The following is a 25,293-nucleotide window of genomic DNA, read 5'->3' on the forward strand; positions in this document are numbered from 1 at the left end:
GTACAAAGAGTTTTCCTTACAGACCCAAATGATTACTGTAAATATGATCTGGGACTCGATGGATGGTTTTGTTAATTATTTGTCTTTGTAGTAGAGGTCACTATCCATTTAATGTTAAGTGACTAGGATACGATGCTTATCCCAGCTCCCAACTATAACAGGGCCAAGTAAAAGACCCCCAAGGAGTTGAGGGAAGACGCCCCAGGTAACGGCGCGGTTGGCCAGCAGAATCTGACATTTTAAATCGCCCTGCCTATCTGGGCATCGGCTGCTTTCCACTGGCGGGCGAGTCAGATGTAGGGGAGGAGGGGCTGGGCTCTGCCAGGCACCTAGCGACGACGCCCCAGCCCAGGCCTTCACGGAACACAACTCCAGAAGCTCACTCTCCCGGCTGCGCCAACGCCCCCGCCGCCCTGGGCGCATCCCGCAGGCAGCCCTCAGGTGTGCGCGGTGCGCGCGCACGCACTGTCGTGCTGGGTGCGGGTCCAGGGAGCGGAGGGGCGTTTGCGCACCTCGAGGAGGGTGCTTGGCTAGGTAGGTGTCGGCCTCCCTGCCTCCCCGCCTCCTTCTCTCCTCGAGCCTGCCGGGGATGCTCGCGTGCGGCGCCCCCCGGCCTGTAAGCTCGCGGCTCCGGGGAACGGTGTGTGTGAGTAGCTGGGAGGGGGCCGCGAGGCGCTCGGCGGAGAGCTCGCCCGGGTTTGTCCGCCGCCGTCACCTGACTCTTTGGAGCAGCCACAGCTGAGGTGGGGGCGGGGATGGGGACGCAGCGCGGAGTGCTGGAGAGACGCGGCGGCGGGCGGGTGCGGCTGGCTCCTGGGGCCACGAGTGCGGGTGCAGAGACCGCGGAGCGAGGGCGGGGGCCGGGCCAGGGCTGGGGGCGTCGCGCCCCGGGGCACCGGGTCCGCGCGCGGCCGCACACACCCACCTGGCTCGACTTCCCCCGGCGGCCCGGGCTCCCCTGATTCTGCGGCGGGGTGAGTACTCGCGACCCCGCTCGGCCCCCCTCCTGGTGCTAGGGCCGCGCGAGGATCCGGAGAGGATAATCCTAGGGCGGGGAGAAGGGCAGCAGCCGGGTGACAGCTCCGCGGCGCGCCGGAGTGCCGGCGGGGGCTGGGCTGTCAGCCTGTCTCTGCTCCGCCGTCAGGAAGGGCGAGGCGCCCTGAGACTCCGGCGCCTCCGCAGAGCTCCCGGGCGGCCCCTGCAGCAGGGATTTGGGGGCGAGGGGAGGGGACCTGGACGAAGGGCCTCGGCCGGGCTTTGGAGACCGCGGCGGGGAAGGAAAGGGAGGTGAGCGCGTAACATGGCGCAACGCTAGGATAATCGCCGCGACCGAGGGAGGACGAGCTCATTGCTGCAGGAGCGCAAGAAGGAGGAGGGAGGCGGCCAGGGCTTGGGTATCCAATCCATTCTAGGAGGAAACGGTGCGGCTAGGAAGCGCGAGGTGGGCGCTTGGCAGGCGCGGCGCCCAGGGAATAACCCCGACGCTCGCGGGGGCTGGTCTGGCACCCGGAGATCAAGGTAGCAGGGAAAGTGCTGATGGACTGGGGTGCGCGGAGGGGTGAGGCAAGCAGCACGGGGGGTGGGGCGGGATCGGTCGGGGACATTGTCACGATGCTGGGACCGGAGCCCGCACTGAGGTTCCGTGACGGTCCTAGAGTCTTGCTCAAGACCTCCCCAGACCCGGTCGCCCAAGGTACCAGGGCGGGGACGGGGAAGAGAGCCGCTGTGCGGCTGGAGGAGGCAAGGTCTGGGTGTTCTGAGGGTAGAGTCTGCGGCTCAAAGCAGGACCGTCTCCCCTTCTTTCCCGCAGAAGAGGAGGCGGTAGACGCGGCCGGAGAAGATGTCGGGCCAAACGCTCACGGATCGGATCGCTGCCGCTCAGTACAGCGTGACAGGCTCCGCTGTAGCTAGAGCGGTCTGCAAAGCCACCACTCATGAAGTGATGGGCCCTAAGAAAAAGCACTTGGACTGTAAGCATCTCTTTATATAAGTGGGACATGCGCAAGGCAGAGGCACCCTGGATGCGGAGGGCAGGGCCTGAGCTCGCTGTCGGTAATGCTGCAGCCTTCAACTCCCAGCTGGGCTGCCTCTGTGCTCAGAACCTCCCATTGTGGAGGCCTTGCCTTGGGTCAGCCCTGAAACCTTGTCTTTGAATCCCTCCCCCCTTTTTTTCTTTCTGTTGACTCTCCAAGGTCTTGGTGGAGAAAAAAAAAAAAAAGATTATTAATACTTTAAGATACCGAGAAATCGTACATTCTGGATTAGGCACTTTTCACCTCCCCCCGCCCCCTTTCTCCATCCCCTCTCCAGTCCATATTAAAGGAAATCAGGGGTTGCACAGTCCTAACAACAATAACCACAAAAATGGGTTCAAGGAAGGTCAAACGTATCACCCTAGTTGTTTCCTAAATATATTTTGGATCATTTTTAAATAGTGTCTTTTTCAGTGCTGCTGCTGAGATTTGGTGTATGAGTGTGTGTTACATGTAACCACACCTAACTGAAATAAATTTAAGCTCTTGAATGAGGAAATTGCATTTCATAGATAATGGTGATTTCATTTTACACATCCTGGCACACTTCTTTGTCCCTTTCTCAGAAACTGCTGGGCGGAATGACCATGCTGTGGGTACAAAATGGACGTGCTTTCTCAGCATTTGAGAAGGTGCAGTTTTAAGTGAAAACATTCAGTTCATGATTTTTTTTTTTTTTTTTTTTTTTTTTAGTATTGGTTGTTTGATGGGGAAAAGCATTAGTCTAGTTGGGAATCTATATATTTCTGAAATGAAGATTTCATTTGATTAATATAGTAAATTTTTTGTTGTTGAAGAGCAAATAAGGACCTTTAGAAAAAAGCTTTCGCTTGCTTTGAGTTCTGAGGTGCCTTATAATTAGAATATATTCCATTAGAATATATTCTGTAGTTGCTTCTCAGTGTTTTGGACCTGCTCAGGATCTGTGTATTGATAAAAGTCATCAGTGGCATGAAAGACACAGGTCTAGCCATACCCATTTCCCACCTGGCTTCCTTTGCCCATTTTTGGGTGTTTCTTTTGTGTGTGTGTGTTTCAGCTTCGGCCCTTCCCCAGAGTCTGCCTTGTGCAGCTGAGAAAATGGCACCACTGCTGGAATAGGCTCTGGTCCTATCATCTGTGTAAGCAAAGCTTGATGAAGCTTACAGCTGAACAGCATGAGGGTTATCCAGTCTTTGGAAACTGTTTTCTCATCAAATTGAATAATGATGCTTCTAGAAGCTTGTCTGAAGGGAAAACACCACTGCTCCTTTCCTGAGGGAATTTCTAACAAAATTTGTTGATTATGGTATCATGTGTTATACGTGCAGTACAGATTGAGAGAAGTTACCAGGGTCAGTGCGCTTAACAGAAGTGGAAATTATCAATTCCTGGCCAGCTCTTTTTGCTGCAACATGCTGAATCATTTAACCATCTTTTCATCAGTTTCCCCAACTCTGGAAAAGTGACTCATGTCTTAAAGGTGTGTGTCAATGTAGCAAATCCTTACAATAAAAAAAGCTATAGGTTATGTATTTGCTGAATGATTGGAAAATGGTAGATCAATACGTAGACAACCTTCAGGGGAACATTCACAGGTTTGAGCATTTCATTAAACATGATTCAGATAAAGACAGACTTTTCTATATCTAGTCACCTTAATCATTAGATCTTGAAAAATCTTATACATTTTCAGGGTGGGAAATTTTTCAGAATCTCCAGCATATGTCGGTGAGTGAGGTGATTTTGAAGATATGAAACCTAAGGGGAAGATTCTGTATTTAAAGGAAGTAGTTGAAATAGGAGCTGGCATTGAATTATTAACATGAATAAGTATAAGAGCCAAACATTTATTGAGCAGCTACTATATGCCTGACACTGAGTTTTACATTATTTATTACCACTTAACAGGTTCAATGAAGGTAATTAACATCCATAGCTTTTAACCACTGCACTTAACTGCCATCTGTGGTTTATTTAGTGCTATTCTCTACTGAGAGGGGGAGAATGGAAACCATGAGAACCTGAATGGTCTAATCTTGTTTGCACCCATCCTGTTTGCATGGTTTTATGTAAAAATGGGCGTCATGATTACACACACTCTATGATATGTATGAAAAAAAAATTTAATTCTGTCACTTAAGAAAATGATAATAAGCCAAGCACTGAGTAGTATTGGATTTTCTTTTTACTATTTTACCTTTCCAATAAGCCGTAAAACAAATTATCCTCACTTAAAACTAACCTTAGGGTAGAATTTAGAAAGATAAGTATCATGTTACTGATATTTCCTATTTTAAGTAAAGATAATGTTCATATGGAAAATATGAACATATAATGTACGTATATGCACTGTAAGCAGGTGTCTTTGCACAGAATCCCTTGTAATGTTCCTTTAAATAACAGTAGATTACCTCAGTAATTTATTCACACATTTCCAGTAACACACCAGTGTTAAAAGTGAGTCACACCAGTTATTATAACATGCAAACATATAACTAAATTTCACTTTGTACATTGAAATACTTTTAAGTAGTTAGTGTTTTAGTTTTGAAAATATTAAACACTAGGTGGGAGGAAAAGAGCACAAATTATAGAGTTGGGGATTTGAAATCAAAAAGAGTTTTACTTAGTTTGATTTGTGTATAACTTTATCATTTGGAGTTCAGATTAGAAAATTATAAGAATAGAGTATATGGTTCCATGATTTTTTTATAAAGGCACTGGATTAATTGAATGAACTCAGAATCTAAGAATGTGTACTTAATAGTAAAGTACTGACTTAAAGTATTTTTTTTCTCTTTAGGCTGATAGGCCACAAAAATTCTTATTAATTATGGTAATTTATAAAATGATGCTTATTGATACATGATTATATACATTTGAAGAAATGATTTGTTAACATCCGGAGATAGAATTAAATAAAGGGAGAAGGTAGAAATAAGGGAACTCTAGGCATATATTCTCAATTTTTCCCTCCTTTTCTTCAATAAGAGTATGTTTCTTGGAGAAAAAAATTATTCAGAAAAGCTTTGCTATAATCAGCATTTATATATAAAATAGGTATGATTAACCTTAATCTAATAAAGGATTATCTACTTCAAGGTACTCTTGGATTATGTAAAACTTTTATTGCATATTCTACTATAATAATGTTGCCCTTTGCACATGAAAACTAGACACCTAATGGATGTTAGTTCGGTATTAGCTTTTCCGGATCCACCTGTAGCATTTTGTACCGATTTGATAGTACATCCAGGACTTGGCCAGCATCCACCTCCTTGGTTGCATTATGTTACAAAATATAAACTATTTTACATTTTTTTTTTTGTCTTTGGTCTTTTTAGGGCCTCACCCACGGCATATGGAGGTTCCCAGGCTAGGGGTCGAATTGGAGCAACAGCTGCCAGCCTACGCCACAGCCACAGCAATGCCAGATCAGAGCCACATCTGCGACCTACACCACAGCTCGCAGCAACGCTGGATCCTTAACCCACTGAGTGAGACCAGGGATTGAGCCCACAACCTCATGGTTCCTAGTCGGATTTGTTTCTGCTGCGCCACAACGGGAACTCCTGTTTTACATTTTCATTGCTTTTCCTTTTCTGTGTTGTAGTTGATGGCCTAAGGGATAGCCTAAGTGAAATAATCAAGTAACAGGATCTGTAGGACACCTACTGCTTATCCCAAGTGCTGTGTCAGGGTTAAAGAACAACAGCAAAATAGAGTTGGCCCAAAGTAACACTTGCAGGAAAAATTTTGGAAAGTTTGACAGTCCTTACATAGGATTCATTTTGGCTAATTGCTCTTTAGAACAATTTCTGAACACTAAGGGAGACTTTCAGTATGAGACGTGTACTAACTTGCTGTAAATATATTTTACTTTGATTCCAATTGTTCTCATTTAACTATTTGTTATTGTCTAAATATACCCTCTGATTTTCTATATGAAGGCATACCCTGTGCTCCCTCCTCGATTTTACCAAAAGGTCCAGCCCAGGTATGGAGATGGTTTAGAACAGTCTCTATTATTTTTCAGGCAGTCAAGAAGAGATGAGGAAAATAGACTTCTGAAAAACATCCAAGCCATTATTATTCATACCTTAAATCTGAAGGAGCCGGTCCGTGTGGTCCTATGACATTCTCAGATGCTGTTCGGCATCCCTAGAGCAGAGCAAAGAGTTTATGTGGGGTTTAACAGTTGGCAGGAGCAGGAGAAGCAAAAGAGTGGCAAAGAATCTTAGGTAATAGTAGGGAGCCTGCTTTAGAAACGACTTAATTAAGCAGGCTTTACATCAGCTGTTGGAACAAGAAGGATCTTTTTACTTCCACATTTTCAGAGAAATGTTTTTTATGGTATAACATTAAATATCTTTGGGTCACTTTAGGTATTTTTTCCCCTTTGAGATCAGTGTGGTTAGCAGATATTTTCTTAGAACCTGTATAAAATTGGTAACTCACATCAATTATTTAGAAGTTGTTCTTGTGATCGAAAAGGTTGTACATATGTGGAAAAAACTATAAAACTATGTAGTAGGTAAATTCATATCTTAATTGCAATATTAGCTTGCTAAATTTTAGATTAAAATCTAGATATTTGGTACATTGCCAAAGTAGTTTTAATGTTTAATAATTGGCTGCTGAAGTCTTATTTGACATTTAATCTGTGCACTTAGTTGCCATGGATCTTTCCCTTAGCTTTTCACAAGTAAATTTCCTTCAAATATCTTACCTCCTGTACTGAAATTGATTGATGCTGGGATCGGTTTGGAGCTTATCTTGGTTTCGCTAACTTGGTAAAGAAGGTCAGAAGTGACATAGAACCCTGTTCCCTGAGGCCGAGGATGCTTTCCTTACAGAGTGATGTTTTAGGCCACTCAGTTCCTGAGCCAGTAGCTCCTGAGAAGACCTTCAAGGATAATCTTAGTTATTTGAAAAGCCTCATTCTTGCCATTAAAAATATTTTATTATTCAGTTTCACTTTGTTCATAAATTCCTTTCTGTTTACAGAGAAACATTTTGTTTGCTTGTAAAAGGACATGTTGGCTGGCTGTTTTTCCTTAGGTGTTTATGTAATGTGGAAGTTTATTTTTGCTTTTCATAAAGGGAAGAACAGTTAACACTGTCAACTTCACGATAACCTGTAAGTAAAAAATAATGGAGTTTTCCTTGGAGCAGTTGGGTGAAAGCACAAACCAGAGAGAGAATTGTACCCTGAAACCCATAGCTCTTCTCTAGCTGTTTTCCTGTTCTCTCTTCATTTGTCCCAAGTGTGTGAGGACAGCCTCCCACAATGTATACATAGGTTTCTCTATTCATCTTTCCAATTTGGGGGGGCACACCCATGGCATGTGGAGGTTCCCTGGCCAGGGATTGAACCTGTGCCACAGGGGTGACAATGCTGGATCCTTCACCCTTGGCACCATAAGGGAATTCCTACTATGAATCTTTGAGAAGGATCTAATATCTTCTAAAAGATTTTGTGAAATGCTATTCCTAGCTACCCAAGAGAGAGAAGCTAGATCTTTGCTGCATTGTGTAGTTTTGCTTTTTTTGGCTATTTTGCTATTCTCGGGTTAGCAATTTTATTTTAAGATATAACTCCCCTCCTTTCTACATCAGTTAGTCTCTCTGTTATCCATATCTTTAACCTCTTCCTCTAGCTCTTTTATGAAATTTTTAAGTATCTCCATTGAAAACAAACAGAACCTCCTACATGACTCTGCTTGAATTCTATGACCTCTTCTAGCAACCCACCTGTCATCCCTTGCTTTTCTTTCACAGTCCAGCTTCTTGAAACTCACCATCCCAAAGAGAACAGACACAACTCTAGCATCCTTTAGATAGTCTGTATCTTTGATTGGCTTAGTGCATGCATGAAATATTAGAATCCTTGTGATGTGTCAGGTATTGTTCAGGCGACTCCAGGTTCTTCTCCTCTCTCAGATACAGTGGGTGATCAGTTCTTGTAAACTCTCTGACATCTTCTTTAGCTGTCTTCTGCTTGGTTTAGATCAGTAATGAGCTTCATCTGTTAAGTGATTAGTACTAGTACCTACTTCACTTTTGGTGAGGAGTGAGAGAGATTCCTGTAAGATACCCAGGCCAGAGCTTGACACACAAACATGCAAGAAACATCAGCTGTTACTCCCACTATTGTAGATAGCCATTACTAGTACCATTATTGATACTCCCACCATCATGACAACTGATATATGGGCCTTACTGATTTCCCCTTATGTGTTTGTTTTTTGTCTTCTTTCAGTTGCTTGGGTTTTACTTTGATTCCAGCTTTCCCCAGCTGTCATTTGGAAGCTGTATATACTTTTTCAGTTCTTTTAGTGATTGCCTGTAAAAACTTAATATGCATATTTGAAGTCTCAAGTCAATCAGTGTCTCTTTTTTTTCCTTCTCAAAGAAATTTAGAAACTTTTAATTCCAGTTACCCACTTCTTACTTGCCATTATTGTCCAGGGTTTTATGTCACCATTATTTTAACCTCCATTCCTTCTTTGCTCACCATTCCTTCATTCTGCCTAAGATTTTCTCTACTATATCCTTTTGAAACTCCTCCAGTGAAGCTCTTTAGGAGTAAAGTCTGTTTTTGTCTTTTAGAAAATCTTTATATTTTATGGAGTTCCCCTTGTGGCGCAGCAGAAACAAATGTGACTAGTAACCATGAGATTGTGGGTTCAATCCCTGGCCTTGCTCAGTGGGTTGAGGATCTGCAGTTTCCATGCACTGTGGTGTAGGTCCCAGATGTGGCTGGGATCCCATCTTGCTGTTGCATAGGCTAGCAGCTGTAGCTCGATTTGACCCCTGTCCTGGGAACTTCCATATGCTGTGGGTGCGGCCCTAAAAAGACCAAAAAAAAAAACAAAAAAAAACAAACACACAAACTTTATTTTAGGAGGTCTCCCGTAGCACAGTGGGTTAAGGATCCAGCATTGTGACTGCAGCAGCTCAAGTTGCTGTTGTGGTATGGGTTTGGTCTCTGTTCTGGGAACTTCCAGATGTCATGGGCATGGCAAAAAAAAATAAAAAAATAAATAAAATCAAAGAAACAAAAACTTTATTTTTGAAGGATAGTTTATCTGGATATACAGTTTTAGATTGAATTATTTTCTCTTTAAAGATAATACTTGGTTTACATTGTTGCTGTTCAGAAGTCATCTATTAGTCTGCTGCCCTTAGACAATCTCTGTTTGGGGGGCTGCTTTGAAAATCTTGTGTCTTCTCTGTGTGTACTGTATGTACATTTAGATATAACTTTCTTTTTATTTATCCTATTTGGAGCTTGATGGTTTCCTAAATTTAAGAATTCATGTTTCACATCAGTTCTGGAAAATGCTCCATCTTTCTGTTACCTTTGATGGTTGCCTATACTCATTCATTTCTTCTTTCCTTCAAACATGATTATGTACATGCTGAACCTTCTCATTACATCCTATATCTCTAAATAGACCTTTCATCATTTCTAACCCTTTACTTACTCTCTGGCATGCTTTGTTTTTCACATACCTTCCAGTTCATTCACTCTCTCTTCAGCTGTGTCTTGTCTGCTTTTACTCATCCTTAGTTTTTAATTTTATTCATGCGTATTTTTCATTTTTAAAGTTTTTCAAAATTGCCCTCTTTGAGGATCACATATAATTCTTGCTCACTTTTTTGAGTTCCTCTTTTATTTCTTTACCATTTTGAATACAATTCATTTTATATTCTGTCTCATAGATCCATTACATGAAACTCTATTTCTGCTATTGTTTTTGCCTGACCCTCAATTACGATTTTTTTTTCCCCAAGTGTTGTATACTTTTGGACTGAGATCATGTTGGCTAGGACTTCATCTGTGGGAATCCTGGAAAACCTTGGATCACCTAGAGAGGACTTGTGTTTGCTTCTGCAAGGACCCACGAATGCTACCATCCTGGGAGCACCTTAAGCTGATTTGTGCTGTTGGAACTTCCCATCTAGTGTAGGTCCAGATCCATTATCCTCATCTATAATTTGAAAATCCAAAAAGCTTAGAAGAACAAAGTTCTTTTTGTAAATCATTTGGTGGCAAAACTTGATAGGAAATAGCCATTGTACTATGTACCACAAAGATTCATGTATTGAGCTTCAGGAATATTTTTATATTATGGTGTGTTTCCTAGATTATACAGAGTTACTTAGTATATGGTGTATGTACCATATTACTTTTGCAAAATCTGGACTATCCTAAATTCTGAAATGTTAATGGCTCTACGGGTCTTGAATTGAGGGAGGAGTGTGAATCTATAATATAAATCTAAATCACAAACTTGGGCACAGTGAAAAGCTATAATTACAAATGCCCCAGAGATTCTTTTTTCCTTTATTTCTACCAGGAGGCTATATTGAGTGAGTTACGTGTTCCTTCTTCTTCCTTTGCTTGAAGGTGTTCTTTTTTTTTTCCTCCTAATTTCAATAAGGGAGTAACTCTTTGAGGTTAGCCATCTTGCTTAGTTCCAACGACCTTGTCTTCTCTTCCCCACAGGGCTGTTAAAATCTAAGCCTCTGGCCACTCAGACTAACACACAGCCTTAGGGTAGCATTCTCTTAAGTATCAGTTTACCTCATGGTTTTCTGAGTCTTCTTTCACTGCTGGCCCTGGGGATTGCTTCTATTTTCTCATGAGTACAGCTGAATGGGTGGAAGATGCCTGTAATATTTATCTAAGTTATCAGATGTTTTTTCCCTTGATCTCCACCTGTGTGCTAGAGATGGACCCAGACTGTTTTCATATCCCCTGTCCTCCCATTACCCACTCACAGTTCATTCCAGAGCAACTTTGACATTCATCAGTTTCACTGTAACCTGCATCACTCTGGGACCTTTGGACATGCTGTTTCTGTGTTTTAATATATTTTAAAAATCTCATTTCTGAAACCTAGCTTCAGTCATTCCTTCTCAATAAGTCAGTGGCCCCCTTTGCTTCTGTCCCTGCCGTGTCAGTCATGGAGCTCTAGTGGGTTTGGTGGCTGCCTCTTCCCTAACATGAAACACAGCATGTAGCAGGTTTAGGTAAACATCTGCCGAATGGTTCTTTATTACACATTTCCTACATTTTTTTTCCTCTTCTTTACTTTTTTTTCTTTTTTCTTTTTCTTTCTTTTTTTTTTTTTTTTTTTTGGCCACACCCACAGCATATGGAAGTTTCCAGGCCAGGGATCAAATCTGCACCACAGCAGGGACCCAAGTTGCTGCAGTGACAACCCTGGATCTTACTCCACTGTGCCACAAGGGAAGTCCCCACTTTGTCTTATAATCGCTTTTGATTTAAAGATTTACTTACTAATCTTTCAGAAGAGCAAGGAGTTAAATTGGATTCAGTTTCTCTCGAGTTTATGAAAGCAATAGAAGTGTGATATTGAAAAAAAAAACAAACAAATAGAATAAACATTAAATTGCTTACCATACCTGGTTAATACACATTTTTGGGCAACCTCTCAACACTTGCATTCTTGTGACATGACAGAAATGTAATTTGAGGAGAATTATACCCTTGACATGAAAATTTTTTTGGCTGGGGATTTAAGGCATACGTGCACTTCTCTCAGTGCATATCCTTAATGATGATCTAGTAGATGGTTGGGTATTAATATCAGAGACTATTCTTCACCAGCATCTTGTGTGTGTAAATGTGTGTGCTTGTTTGGTTTGATCTGAGTTGGATACAGTTGAGTAGCATTGCTTTTCAGCAACCATTTTACAATTTATAACTGTCTCCATGGTGGTAAGGAGAGATACAGGAGAAAAGCATTATTTCAAAAGTAGATCTATGCTGTTAGTTTTCACTGAAACGATACCATTTGTCATGTGTATAGTGGTGTGATATTACCATTAACAACCTGAGGGTTTTAGAAAAGCACTGAGGAGAGGGGACAAGCTTCAGCTAGCTTTGGCTTCTTTTGCTTTTGTGAAGAGAGTGATGAATGTCAACAAATTTAACTTGGCTTTTAATGACCTGTTTGGAGGAATTGGAAATCACTTTTAGTATTGAGGCTTTCAGTAGCTTATTATGTACAATCCCATTATTTATTCATTCAACAAATATTTGGGTGTTTACTTAACACCAGGAATTGTTCCAGGAGGCATGGATACTGCAGTGAACAAGATACACACAGCTCTTGGCATCAGAGAGCATGCAACTTACTAGGGAAGAAAGAGAAAAAAAACTGCAGGTAATTCTAGAAGTTTTAACGGGGGAGGGGAAGACATCTGTGCATGTGCATTGCAGAAGAAGTGATGTTTAAACCCAGCCTTGAAGGATAAGCATGACTTACATAGATGAGGTGTTGGCAAGGGCCACCACGGACTGCTGTCTTGGAAGAGGCACAGAGTGAGCAAGGCGCATTAGGAACTGAAAGAAGTTAAAAGTCCTGAATATAAGAAGACTGATAATGTTACCAGATAAGACCTGGGGTATGGACAAATACCATATCCAGAGGCCCTTCTGGGCTGCAGAGAATATTAGAAAATTTTCGACCTCTTCGTTTTTACAGATGAAGAAGCTGAGTCTCAAAGAGGCAAAAATCACACATTTTATGTTTGCTAATACTAGATAATTCTTATCTGTCTTGAGTAGGTAGCCTGATGGGGTCATTGCTTTGTTCGCCTAGCTCTAATTGCTGTGTCTGTGCCAGATAATATCCTCTGTGTGGGATCATGCAGGAAATGTAAAAATATATATATATACACACAAATATTTTAATATACATACATGCACACACACTTTAATGGTGTGAATTCAAATTTAGGATAAGTGCAAATGTAACCCTGGGCACTTCTGATACAAGGACAGTTGTGATGGGGTCCCTGATAAGGGTTCTAGGACTCATCCTGACAGCCTGAACCCTTCTTACCTTTTCTCTCTGCTTGTCTTTTGCCTGCCTCTTTTGTTCCTGGGTGCTGACACCAGAGGATACTCCCTATGCCATTGATGACAATGAAGATTACAGACATTTAGTTGAAGGTCTTCTAAAAACTACGTATTAAAACAAGCTTTAATTTAAGGCCATTTAGTTTGATCTTACTGTGGTGACATAATTTATAGCATTCCTTACCTCTCACCACTGAAATAATAGAATTTTCTAAGTCAGGCTTCCTGACTATTAAAAATCCAAGACAGGAGATCCCGCTGTGGTGCAGCAAGTTGAGGATCTGTCATTGTCTCTGAGGTGGCATGGGTTTAATCCCTGACCCATCACAGTGGGTTAAATATCCAGCATGGCTGCACCTGTGGCTTGGGTTTGATCCCTGGCCTTGGAAAACTTCCATATGCCATGGGTGTAGCCAAAAAAGAACCCAAAACAAAAAAAAACAAAGTAACCCCCCACCACATCATCACATATATTAAGAATGTCTAAGTATGTTCACACCATCCTTCATTAGGTTGGTCTGTTAGTCTGTTAAAACCAAAGACAAATGAGAAAGTTATTAAATTTAGGTTAAGAAAATACCCAAGTGAAAAATATTACCTTTCTCCTCTTCTTTCCAAAGCCAGTTGCTTTCTCATCACTATCCTTATAATTTTTTCCCCAAGATAAATATTAAAAAGATATCAGAAGATATTCCATTGATTCTTCCTTAATAGAATTTTTTAAAACTTTCTGTAATCTCATTATCAGCTTGATTAGCATCAAATTGTACAGCTTACAGTCCATCTTCTAGCTAAATAATTTAGTTAGGCCATGGCTTAATGATTTGTTATTTTTTGTCTCCCTTTATCGACAGTTGCAAAGCGTTCATGTTTTTCTGGTCTGTTTCATTAGGTATTTTAACATTTAACATTCTGCTTTTGGCTACCATTGAATGAGCATGAGTATACTCATGGAAGGTTCCATGGGAGACTGATTTGAGTCTGTGCTGATGAACAGTCTACAGCAATAGAACAGCTGTTTTAACACCTGCTTTACTTTTTGTTTTGTGGTTCTCTACTTGTTCTTTTTTTCCCCAAAAAGTTCTCATCATGGTTCCAAATGAGTCACTTAATTTTTATTTATACTTTATTCAATTTTGTGAAGAACAATGTGTAGTAATAACTGTGTCAGAGGTCTGTTTTCTCCCTCCCTCTCTCTTTCTCTCTCTATATATATATCTGTATATCTCTGTGTGTATATGTGTGTGCTTTGCTAGAATAGAGATTTGACTTTGGACCTTTTTGTGGATTATACTAATCAGTTCATCCAGTAACACTGTGAATTCAGCAAGCAATGCTCCTTAAGGTGAGTTTACCATTGCTTTTCCAGGTGAAAAACAAAGAATGTAAATTGGGTACTCGGTTGGTGGGAGGTGGTACAAATTTTTGGGAGGGCAGATTGGCAGTACTAGTCAAAACTCTTGAAAATACTTTGACTCATGTGTTTGCTATAAATTTGCTCAAATAAATAACTGGAAAAATAGAGAAGAGTATCCATTATGCATTCAAGGGTATTTGTGGCAGCAGTGTATATAGGAGTACAAAATAACACACTTAAACACTTGATTAAAGAAGGATGGTGTAATGTGCAAATAGTCACTTATTGGGCAACCTTAAAAAATGAGTTTGTAAAGGTATACGTGATGTGAAAAGACAATCTATGAAATAGGATTCAGTTTTCATTTTTAAAGAAATATATATATATTATATGTGTTCATAATACTTCTTGATAGAATATATGCAAAAATGTCTGTAGATAGAGAATTTTTACTTTCTACTTCATACCTATGTTAATCATGGCTGTTTTGAATGGGGGTTACAAGAATATAGATCAAACCTTTTGGGAAACAGCTTCACCAAAAGAAAGGGACTCTCTTCCGAGAGCTAAAGTTTTACAAAATCCTAGGGACAATTACCAGTCCAACCAGAGCTAACTAGTTGGGAAGCCCAAGAGCTCGTGGCTTTATACCAGTTTTATTTCTTGCTCACATCACAGTCTGCTGCGGATAGCACATTCCATCTAGAGATTTTATCACCTAGGGTTTCAGAGTGCTCCACTGGATTCTGTGTGTATCCAGCAGATGAAAGAAGGCAGAAAGGGGAGTTTTGTAGGGAAAGATTTAGGTCCATGTCTAGACATCACTTCTGCCTGTTTTCTATTTGTGAGAACTCAGTGGCCTCACCAAAATGTGGGAGAAATTAGGAAATTAGGGAAGTCTAGCTATGAGTCCAAGAGGAGAAGGAAATGGCTGTGGGCACACAGTGTTGACCCCACCATGTCCATGAAAAAAAGAAACTGGACTGTGGCTTGTCACCTGTATCTTAAAAACACCTATTTTATGTCATTGATGTCTCCAGAAACTTCACTGGTTTAGTAATATGGTCATTAATCGCTAGCAATAAGCTAGTTGCTGTTAATTCTTTCTTCAGTGAAACCAGAGAATTCTGGAAATGGATGACTAATGGCTGGTCAGTAGACTTACTGCATATTCCTTCATCCTTGGCAGACATTGCAGATTGATCCTGGAACTCTTTTATTCAAAGCTTTGATTTGGCCTCAAAGTGCATCCATATACAGTGTTTTGGATTTCTCCTGTCAATTACAGTTCATATTTAAGATGAAACAGATTTGCTGTCACTTGTCTAGGTAACTTATCTGTGCTGAATACTGTGCAAACTTCTCAGTGGATTTACCTAGACACCCAGAATTGACATTCAGCTTGGCTGGTTCTAAGCCCAGGATTCATCTGCCAGTGACCTTGTCTTTAAAAAGTAATAATCCAGTGATTTTTGTGGTTAGGTCATAGGGAGACGTTCTTTCTTGCTCTATTCAGTAGCAAAAGGATTTTTTTTTTCCAGAGCCACATACCCAGAGCATATGGAAGTTCCCAGGCTAGGGGTCAAATTGGAGCTGCAGCTGCCAGCCTACACCATGGTCATAGTAACACGGGATCTGAGCCACATCTGTGACCTACACCACAGCTCATAGCAAGGCCTGATCCTTAACCTACTGATGGAGGCCAGGGATCGAACCTGCGTCCTCATGGATACTAGTCAGGTTCATTACCACTGAGCCACAAGGGGAAGTCCAAGGCTGTTGTTCTTGATTTGATATTTTGCATTAACAGAGGCTGTTACAACTATTATGAGACAAGGAAAGAATGTTTTGAATGTTCATATTTGAAACCTAACACTTTAGGCATCAAGTCTGATATTAACCACTTGCCTTAAAATATGTTATCCAAAACATATTAGAATTTTAGTACCAAGAAATTTTCTTTGAGCTGCTACTTAGGTACTAACATGGATATAGTTTCTTTTTTAATATAAGAGAAGCAGTCTGTCTTCTCCCATAAGATGTAAGTGAAGTAAAATAAAGGAGCTCTCTAGGGCTGAAGGGGGTGATCTTTGTGCCTGACATATGTACATGATCAAGTGCTATTATCCTCACAAACCCCTGTGAAGTAAATAATCTTATCCTAGGGAGGTGATGGAACTCACTTCAAGTCCAACAGCTAATGAGGGGAGGAGCCAGGGGTTCTAAATGCAAGACTTAATGATTTTTTTTTCTTTTGTATCATGGTTTTGGCTTGTTGTCTATGTCTCTAGTGTCATAAGAAACAATAACCCAAACAAAACGAAACTAGTTAAAACACCATAGGATCAGAGTTCCCACTGCGGCTCAGCAGGTTAGGGACCTGGCATAGTCTCCTGACCTTGCTCAGTGGGTTAAGGATCCAGCTTTGCCTCAAGGTGCAGAGTAGGTCATAGATGTGGCTTTGCTGTGTTGCGGTGGCCTAGGCTTCAGCTGCAGCTCAGATTCGACCCCTAGCCTGGGAACTTCTATATGCTGTAGGTGCGACCAAAAAAAAAAAAAAAAGGCATAAGATTGTTGTAGGGAGAAAAAACCATGGTGAGCTCTAAAGACATTTCATTAACTCATTAGCTTGATGGGCAACCCCCCTTCGAAGGTCCTTTTCTGGCAAATGGGAGAAAAAGTGGAGGGTGGTGGTTTTAGATGACTGTCCTTAACCTTGTCTCACCCTTCATCAGTTATGTCTTTTGATGATTTGCTACTGAAGCCTTTATTTTCACACACTTGTTAATTAAGGACTTTGGGTGGTGCTGGAAGGTACGCCAGGGGTACTGATTTGTGATGAGAGGTCCTAGTGTAATTGCAGGCTCTGTTGCTTTCTGGCTGTGATCTTGGCCAGGTGAACTTCATTTCATTGGGCCTCAATCTCCTCTTTTCCAAGTCATCATGGGGTTATGGTAACATTTAAATAAATAGATTTATTAAAAACAGCAATAACAACCATAAACTTCAACCCTAAATTACCCACAAATTATTATTAGAGGAATAAGCCTTATGGGCACTAACAGTTATTGTCCTAGGTATCTTTCAGGTACAGTATGCAGTAATAAATACACAAAAAGAGCCTGGCCTTAGCTGCTCTCCACTTATCTGTAGCATCTGTTTGAGAGATGATAGTCTATTCCTAGAAGATAAGAAAAGAGAATTGGGCCATTAAACCCTCCCTCTGTGGTCTTCATGATCTTGTTTTTATTCTATTGACAGATGTTAGCACTAATTATCAAAATTCATGTATAACTTGTGCTTGAGTAAAATAGATTCTTGAGACTTGTTGGTATGGGTTTAAACCTAGCATTTTTAGAGATTAAGCTTTTCAAATAGAGCATCTTTTAGTAAAAGAGGGGTATTGCTTCTTAGAGAAAAATAATGGTAGTTGTTCACCGAAATGTTTTCTAAGACATAGGAAGTGATGAAAATGAAAAATGTGGAGTGATTTGATTGTTAGGTCTAGATTCTTAATGGTTAGCATTTTGTCCCATTTTTGGTTTATATATGAAGACATAAAGAGAAATGGAGAGACACTAAATATGTTTTGCATTAAGCATCAATGAATTGAGGAAAGATTTCTTTTTAATACTTAGGAAAGATTTTTGAACTGATAGCAAGATTGATTTGAAAGTGAGATCAGTTTCATGGCGATTCTCAATTTATATATACAGTATAATCATGGCATATATTTGAAGTGTTTGACAGTTTTTAGTACCAATAGAAAGGTAAACAAAACTTAGTAGAACCAGATGACAAAATGCAGTCAATAAGTAATGTTAAAGATACTGATGTTCATTGTACTGAAGACATCTTGAAAATCTGTTAGCGAGATAATCGAGTCATTGGAAATTTTATGTGTAAGATTTAGTCCTTATAGTTAACAGTAAGCTGCATAGTTGTGGTTAAGAATTGATAACATTTAATAAATGAATTAACCAGGTGCAACATAACATTAGAGAGGTTATATACTTAAGAGCTTGTCAAAATCTTAAGTAGGTCATAATTATGAGCTATTTTATTTTTAAACATCTTTGTGTTTTTTGTTATATATTTCTTAAAACGTCTAAGCCAGGCCAGCCTCTATTAAGAATGTGAAAAGGGGAAATCTTTGTCTTCAGTCGTGAGTACGATTTTTTGAGTTAAAATTTTCATCTTTTAAGATTTGAATTGAAAGTTCCCTGGTGGTCTAGTGGTTAAGACTTGGAGTTTTCACCACTACAACCTAGGTTCAACCCTGGTCTGGGAACTTAGATTCCACATTAAGCTACTGCAAAAAACAAACAAATAAAAACAAAAACCCAAGAATTAATTATCAGTAGTAGAGCATTGAAGTTGAAATTTATGAGAAGTAAAATATTAGCGATATCTACTTCACAGGAGACTCATTATGTATATCAAATCCTATATGAAACTGTTATATAGTAGTTTAAATAATTTTCTTTATATTATAGTTCTTAGAAAAATTAATGGCTTTCCCATTCTAGTTTAATAATTATCTTTGGACTGTTAGTTAATATAAGAACCAAGCTAATACCACCCATTTCACCTTTATTTTCTTTTTCTTTTTTTTTTTTTTGACCATGACTGTGGCATGCAGAAGTTTCCAGCCAGGCATCAAACCTGTATCATAGCAGCGACCTAAGCCACAGAAGTGGTGATAGCACCAGATCTTTAACCACTAGGCCATTAGGGAACTCCTCACCTTTCTTATCATGCATAGCAAAAGAGATAAAATTGAAGGGTATTAGGGAATGAGATGGAACAGTAGAAATTGCCAAAGTTATGACCTATCCATCTCTTTTGAAGTAAAGATTCATTGTTTCTGTTTGCTGACTCACTTGTATGAAAATACATAAGGTTTTGTACTGTCAGCCTTCTCTTTCCTTGCAGATATGTCAGTCAGTTTGGATATAAATAACCAAATAAACAATTTGTTTAATGTATCTACTGCTTTAACAGGGAATTGCACATTCTATTATTAATGTGTAACTGAGCTGAATTGTGTTTTCCTAGACCTACAGACCTTCTTTCAACAAGTGCTTCCTAATTTTGAGATCTTAAAATATGTTCTAATCTCTTTTGAGTTATATAGCAAAAGAAGAGTAATGAAATCATAGTTCTTATCAAAAGCCGTGCTAAAGCAGAGGTACATTAGAAATGTGTTACATTTGTCTTAATCAAAGTATTATTTATTCAAGAAAAGATTTGTTTATAACAGTAGTATTAGGAAGCATGTCCTGGAAAAAATTTAGATACTCAAGTTAGGTTATTGCTCTGTGTCCATAATCATTAGGAAAATCTTCAATACGTGATGTTCCTTTTTAGCCTTATGTTCAAGAAAACTTACCTGAGAGTATTTTTTTATATTCATTATGAATGCAAAGAAAATTTCTTTTAATCTTTTTTATGATTTTTATTTTTTCCATTATAGTTGATTTACAGTGTTCTATCAATTTATACTGTACAGCAAAGTGACCCAGCCATACATATATATATATTCTTTTTCTTACATTATCCTCCATCACATTCCATCACAAGTGACTAGATATAATTCCCTGTGCTGTATAGCAGAATCTCATTGCTTATCTACTCCAAATGCAATAGTTTGCATCTATTAACCCCAAACTCCCAGTCCATCCCACTCCTTCCCCCTCCATGAGTTTCTTTTCTGTGGAAAGGCTCATTTGTGCCACATATTAGAATCCAGATATAAATGACATCATATGGTATTTTTCTGTCTCTTTCTGACTGACTTCACTTAGTATGAGAGTCTCTAGTTCCATCCATGTTGCTGCAAATGCCATTATTCATAGATAGGGTGGAGTAGAAAGAAGTTGTTAAGATTGATAAAAATTTTTAACAAAATGAAATATATGATGAGAAAAGGAAAAGAAATAAAAGGAAAAATGAAGACACTGATAGTAAACCACTGAAGATGAAATTCTAGACTCTGAAGAAAATATGGTGAATTAAATGTTGAAATAGAATATGTAAGACAGAAAGAAAGGTGAGACAACTGACATGAAGAAGTGAGAGTTTTGGGAGTTCTCAAAGGGGTACAGTGGATTAAGAATCCGACTACAGTGGCCTGGGTAGCTGTGGAGGTGCAGATTTAATTCCCAGCCTGGTACAGTGGGTTAAAGGATCCTGTGTTGCAGCAGATACAGGGTAGGTCATAGATACAGCTTGGATTCAGTCTGTGGCCTGGGAACTGTCATATGCCACAGGTGCAGCCATAAATAAAAGAGAGAGATTTGAAGACAAATATTTGACATGAATTAATAGAAAATTAAAGGTGTGATATTTATAGCCATACTTTGTTGAGGAGTGAGGTCAAAAAATGTTTTCAGTTTTCAGAATTTGAGGCCTCATTCTTTCGGTCTTCCCTCTTGATGGCTGTACTTAGATGACAGGGTAAAGAGAGTATTAGGATACTGAAATTGGGTTAATACTTAGCCAGATTTAAAAAATATTTATCCTGAAATTATTTGAAACCTTAAGTGCTCATTTTGTGTATACTTTTTCTTTTAATCTTTTTTAAAAAACTATTCTTTGTATGAGGAAAATGTATTAAGTTTCATTTGTCATTGCTATCTTCAACAAATGTTTATTGAGGACCACAGAATATTCTGCTAGGTGTTGTTTTTCTTGCTTTTATAGTTTTATGATTTGGTAGGGGAGCCAAAATAGAATTTTTAATTTTGAGGAATTAATTAGATGATTGTGTGCTGTGCTATGTCATTTCAAAGGCATGTTATAAAGACTTCAGTATATTTAAATACAAAGAGAGAGCTGACAGTTCAGTTACCTTGAAGGCTGATCTGTCAGCAAGCTGTTCTGGCCTCCCACCAGCTTCTCTTTCTTTGGGTGGTCCTAAAGTGTTTTGTCCCTAATGTTGCAGATGGAATGGGATGTTCTAAGCTCTACTCTAAGCCTTGATGGGTGAACAATCTTGAATTACAAGTACCTTTGCTATCTCTGAGCAATGCCTAATTGCATTGGGGAGCTCAGTTTAGCAGAGAATCTTCCATAAGCCTCCACTTGGTGAAACACTGTGAAAAAAATAGATGAGACATAGCAGCTTCTATTAAGAGCCTCCTAGGACAGACATATAAACAGACCAACAATAATACGCTGTTATAAGTGCTGTATAATAGTTACACCATTATAAAGTATAACTAAGGTACTGTGAGAGCACATGGGAGGGATGGCCAGTTCTACCGGAAGAAAATCAAGAAAGACTTTACTGAAGTAGTGATGTTTGGCTACATATTGGAGGTGAGTAGGAGTTTGCCCAGCAAAGAAGCGTGACTGGGCAGGGAATATCTAGTGTTGGCAAAAGGAAAGGGTGGGGCTGTGTTGTAAAGAATCAGAGGTACCAGCTCTCAGTTTTATCTTATAAAGCAGTGAGAAGCCAAGACAAAGTTTTAAACAGGGGAAATCCATTATCAAATACATTTTTTAAGACTGTATATCTGGTTAGGTTAGAAGATGGCTCCACTAGGGAGGATGGAGACTAAATAGAGATCTTGGAGTGAGTCAAGGGATATTAAAGGTCTGAACAAGGAAATGGCCAGGAGGATAAAATGGAGAGGCTAGATTTGCAAGGAGTTGCCATAGAAACCATAGGACTATGTTTGAAGAGTAAGGAGGAAATATTGGAGACCAGAGAAACCTAAGCTTTTAAGCTGGCTAACCATAGAGGCAAAATTAAGGAGTTTGAAAATAGACTCTTACACTCAGCACACTGAAGACTGAACTGTTTCTCTGCCCCTCAAACCCATTTTATCTCATGTCAGTGATTTTTTTTTTAATGGCTGCATCTGTGGCATATAGAAGTTCCCAGGCCAGGGACTGAATCCGAGCTGCAGCTATGACCTGCACCACAGCTGCAGCAATGTTGGATCCTTCAACCTACTGTGCCAGGCTGGGGATCAGACTTCGTTGCCGCCACAGCAACCCAAGCCACTGCGATCAGATTCTTAATCCACTGCACCATAGCAGGAACTCCTGTTAAGGATTTTCTTTTATTCTTTAACTTAATTTTTATCACTTTCATTCTTTTTCATCACAATGGGGTAAATTTTGGGGGGCAGGGAAAATCAAAGTGTTTATGGTTTTTTTCCATTCTCTCTCTTACTCTGTGCCAAGTGACATAGTGGGCATGGCTCCTCCTACTTCCAGCCCTCTGCAGAAATGTAATGTCTCCCTATGTGGAATGAGACTCCTGAGCTGGTGCACCTGCAGTGTTCAGGGATGGCACAGAAGGGTTTCAATCGTCACTCCTGGAGGCAGTGTCCAGGCAAATGTGTATGTGCAGGGTATGATCTGACCCTTATTTAGCTTTGTCTGATGCATAAATATGGGGTCCCTGGTATCCAATCACAATTTTTGCCTTTACACACTGAGAGAAAAATCTGACTCCTCTTGCTAACAGGAACTCAGAGCAATAAACAAGTATGGTCTTTAAAACAAGGAGAATTTTAACAAGGTCTCTGCAGATATTTCTCATCCTCCTCCCTTCTCATCACGTGTTGGTTATTTTCTGGGAAGGAGGCACAGGTCTTGGTGTCACTCATTCTGAGAATAATATAATCGTCATCGTTTTCTCCCTCCATCTGTTCCTTTGAGAAAGAAGTGTTGTTATACGGTGGCTCAAGGATGTCTTATGACTGGCTAATGTTAGTGTGATATTAAATAGTTTCTTATTTTCATAATTAATGGATAGGACACCAAGAATTGGAGTTACTAATGTAGGTTTGGGGGGGACAAGGAAAAAAACAGCATCTTCTATGGTTCACTCAAAACAAGTTTATTACATGTCCGCTGTGTTTCAGGGATTTTGCTAGTGAAGCAGAGCTCATATTCTAGTAAAGCACACAGCTAGGTGAATTAACCTTCATGACGTTGTGAGGTGAGCTTGAAAGGTGTTTGCACAATGCCATGGAAAGGACTGTGTTTGGCAGAGTCCAAGGAAGCTCACAAAGAAAGCACTGTGAGCACCCCGGATGCAGGGAAACCCTCGAGTGGACAAGTAGGAGAGAAGGCCAGGCCAGGGGAATGGCACATGCATGTGCACATGGCTGTGCAGGAGTGTGCAGGGTCCTGTTCGGAAGCAGGCTGTCTGTGAAGTGGCAGGAAGTGATGGAAGTTGGGTAGCTTGAGACCTCTGTTAGTCTTTTTCAACCAGTGGTCCTCACCTGAACCACAGAACATGAAATATGATTTAAGTGACTCATTCCTCAACCTTCTGGTCTGTAGCTCATTCCATCCTAATGCATACAAGAGAAGTTCATTTGTTACATGCAATGGCTGCTCTCAGGCATTGGGGAACCCAGGTTGAAAAGGACAATATTATATGAAACTCTTCATTTCCTCAGTAAGATGACATGATCGCATTTCTATTTAGAAATATTCCATTGTGTATATATACCACCTCTTCTGAATCCAATCATCTGTCGATGGACATTTGGATTGTTTCCATGTCCTGGCTATTGTGAATAGGGCTGCAATGAACATGCGGGTGCATGTGTCTCTTTTAAGTAGAGCTTTGTCCGGATAGATGCCCAAGAGTGGGATTGCAGGGTCATATGGAAGTTCTATGTATAGATTTCTACGGTATCTCCAAACTGTTCTCCATAGTGGCTGTACCAGTTTACATTCCCACCAGCAGTGCAGGAGGGTTCCCTTTTCTCCACACCCCCTACAGCACTTGTTATTTGTGGATTTATTAATGATGGCCATTCTGACTGGTGTGAGGTGGTATCTCATGGTAGTTTTGATTTGCATTTCTCTTATAATCAGCGATGTTGAGCATTTTTTCATATGTTTGTATACTTTTGAGGAGTAACCAGTGTGGTGCAGTGCGTTAAGCAACTGACTCCAGTGGCATGGGTTCAATCCCTGGATCAGCACAGTGGGTTAAGGATTGCCACAGCTGTGGCATAGGTTGCAGCTGAAGTTCAGATTCAATCCCTGGCCCAGGAACGTCCATATGCTGTGGGTGTAGCCAAAAAAAGAAAAAAGAGGGAGAAATATACTTTTGAGAGCTGATTGAAGATAAAGAGAAAAAAGGAGAGGGAAACAAGTTAGGGGGTAATTGGGAGAGCAATGCTAGAAGAAGACAAGATGATTTAGCAGAGCAGAGAAACAGTTTCAGAAATATGTAGGAGGTAGGATCTGTATGACTTGGTAATTAAACACAAAGGACAAAGGAGAAGATGGCGGATGCTGAGCTAGAAAGCCAAAGTGCCTTTGTGGACAGCAGCACTGTCATCCGGGCCAGGCAAAGTGGGTTTGAAGAAAAGGTAAGGATTTTTGTCTTGCTTGTTCATTTCAGAATATCCAGATCTAGGAGAAGTGTAGACATGAAAGAGAGTGTTTAGTAAGAGAGTCTTGACTGAGTAAAGGAAAGTGATCTTGGGGACATCCAATATCTAAGAGATTCGAGGAAGGAGAGGGGCCAGTAATGCAGACTGAGAAGGAAATGCAGAGATAAGAAAAGGGACAGAAAAGGGTGGTTCCCTCAAATCCCAGGGCATATGACTTTAAAAAGTAAAATTTTGGTGAAAAATTGTCCAGGAATTCCCTGGTAGCCTAGTAGTTAAAGATCTGTCATTGTTACTGCTATGGCTTGGGTCACTAGTGTGATGTGGGTTTGATCCCTGACCTAGGAATTTCCATATGCCATGGGTGTGGTCAACCCCCCCCCCCATAAAGAACTTGTCCAGTGGCATACAAAATGGAATAGGATGGGAAGTGGGTATCCATTGGTTTCGATGGTTTGGAGGTCTCTACCGACCCCAGAGCAGATTTGGTTGCATGGGGAAGGGGGATGATTGTCACTTTGTAGAGGCTCCAGGAGGCCAACTGGGTTAAAATGGATTCCGAAGTCTCAAGTGAAGAAATGTAGAGAGAAAAATTGTGTCTTCAGTAAATCTAGAATATATAACACGAGGTCAAGAGAGGGATTTCTT

The 25,293-nt window shown here is 40.3% G+C and overlaps 1 protein-coding gene across 25 annotated transcripts in view; it reads left to right on the forward strand.

The window, feature by feature from the left end:
* Positions 1-337: 337 nt before the first annotated feature.
* Positions 338-25,293, forward strand: part of SNAP91 (synaptosome associated protein 91) — a 157,622-nt gene continuing 132,666 nt past the window's right edge. For 9 of the 25 annotated variants that reach the window (XM_013992792.3, XM_084963925.1, XM_021091745.2 and 6 more), the window contains exons 1-2: positions 771-974; positions 1,811-1,970. In XM_013992792.3, the coding sequence (XP_013848246.2) occupies positions 1,841-1,970 (130 nt within the window). In that variant the 5' untranslated portion in view covers positions 771-974; positions 1,811-1,840. Of the gene's footprint in view, positions 744-770; positions 975-1,120; positions 1,288-1,341; positions 1,519-1,810; positions 1,971-25,293 lie in introns of those variants that run through there. The other 16 variants (XM_021091696.2, XM_021091727.2, XM_084963950.1 and 13 more) reach the window with 7 other exon arrangements.

Source organism: Sus scrofa, chromosome 1 (genome assembly GCF_054392235.1).
Source record: "Sus scrofa isolate SSC_HxYL_T2T_F1_AM1 chromosome 1, Sscrofa_HxYL_maternal_Yorkshire_Landrace_v2.0, whole genome shotgun sequence".
Classification (NCBI taxonomy): domain Eukaryota; kingdom Metazoa; phylum Chordata; class Mammalia; order Artiodactyla; family Suidae; genus Sus; species Sus scrofa.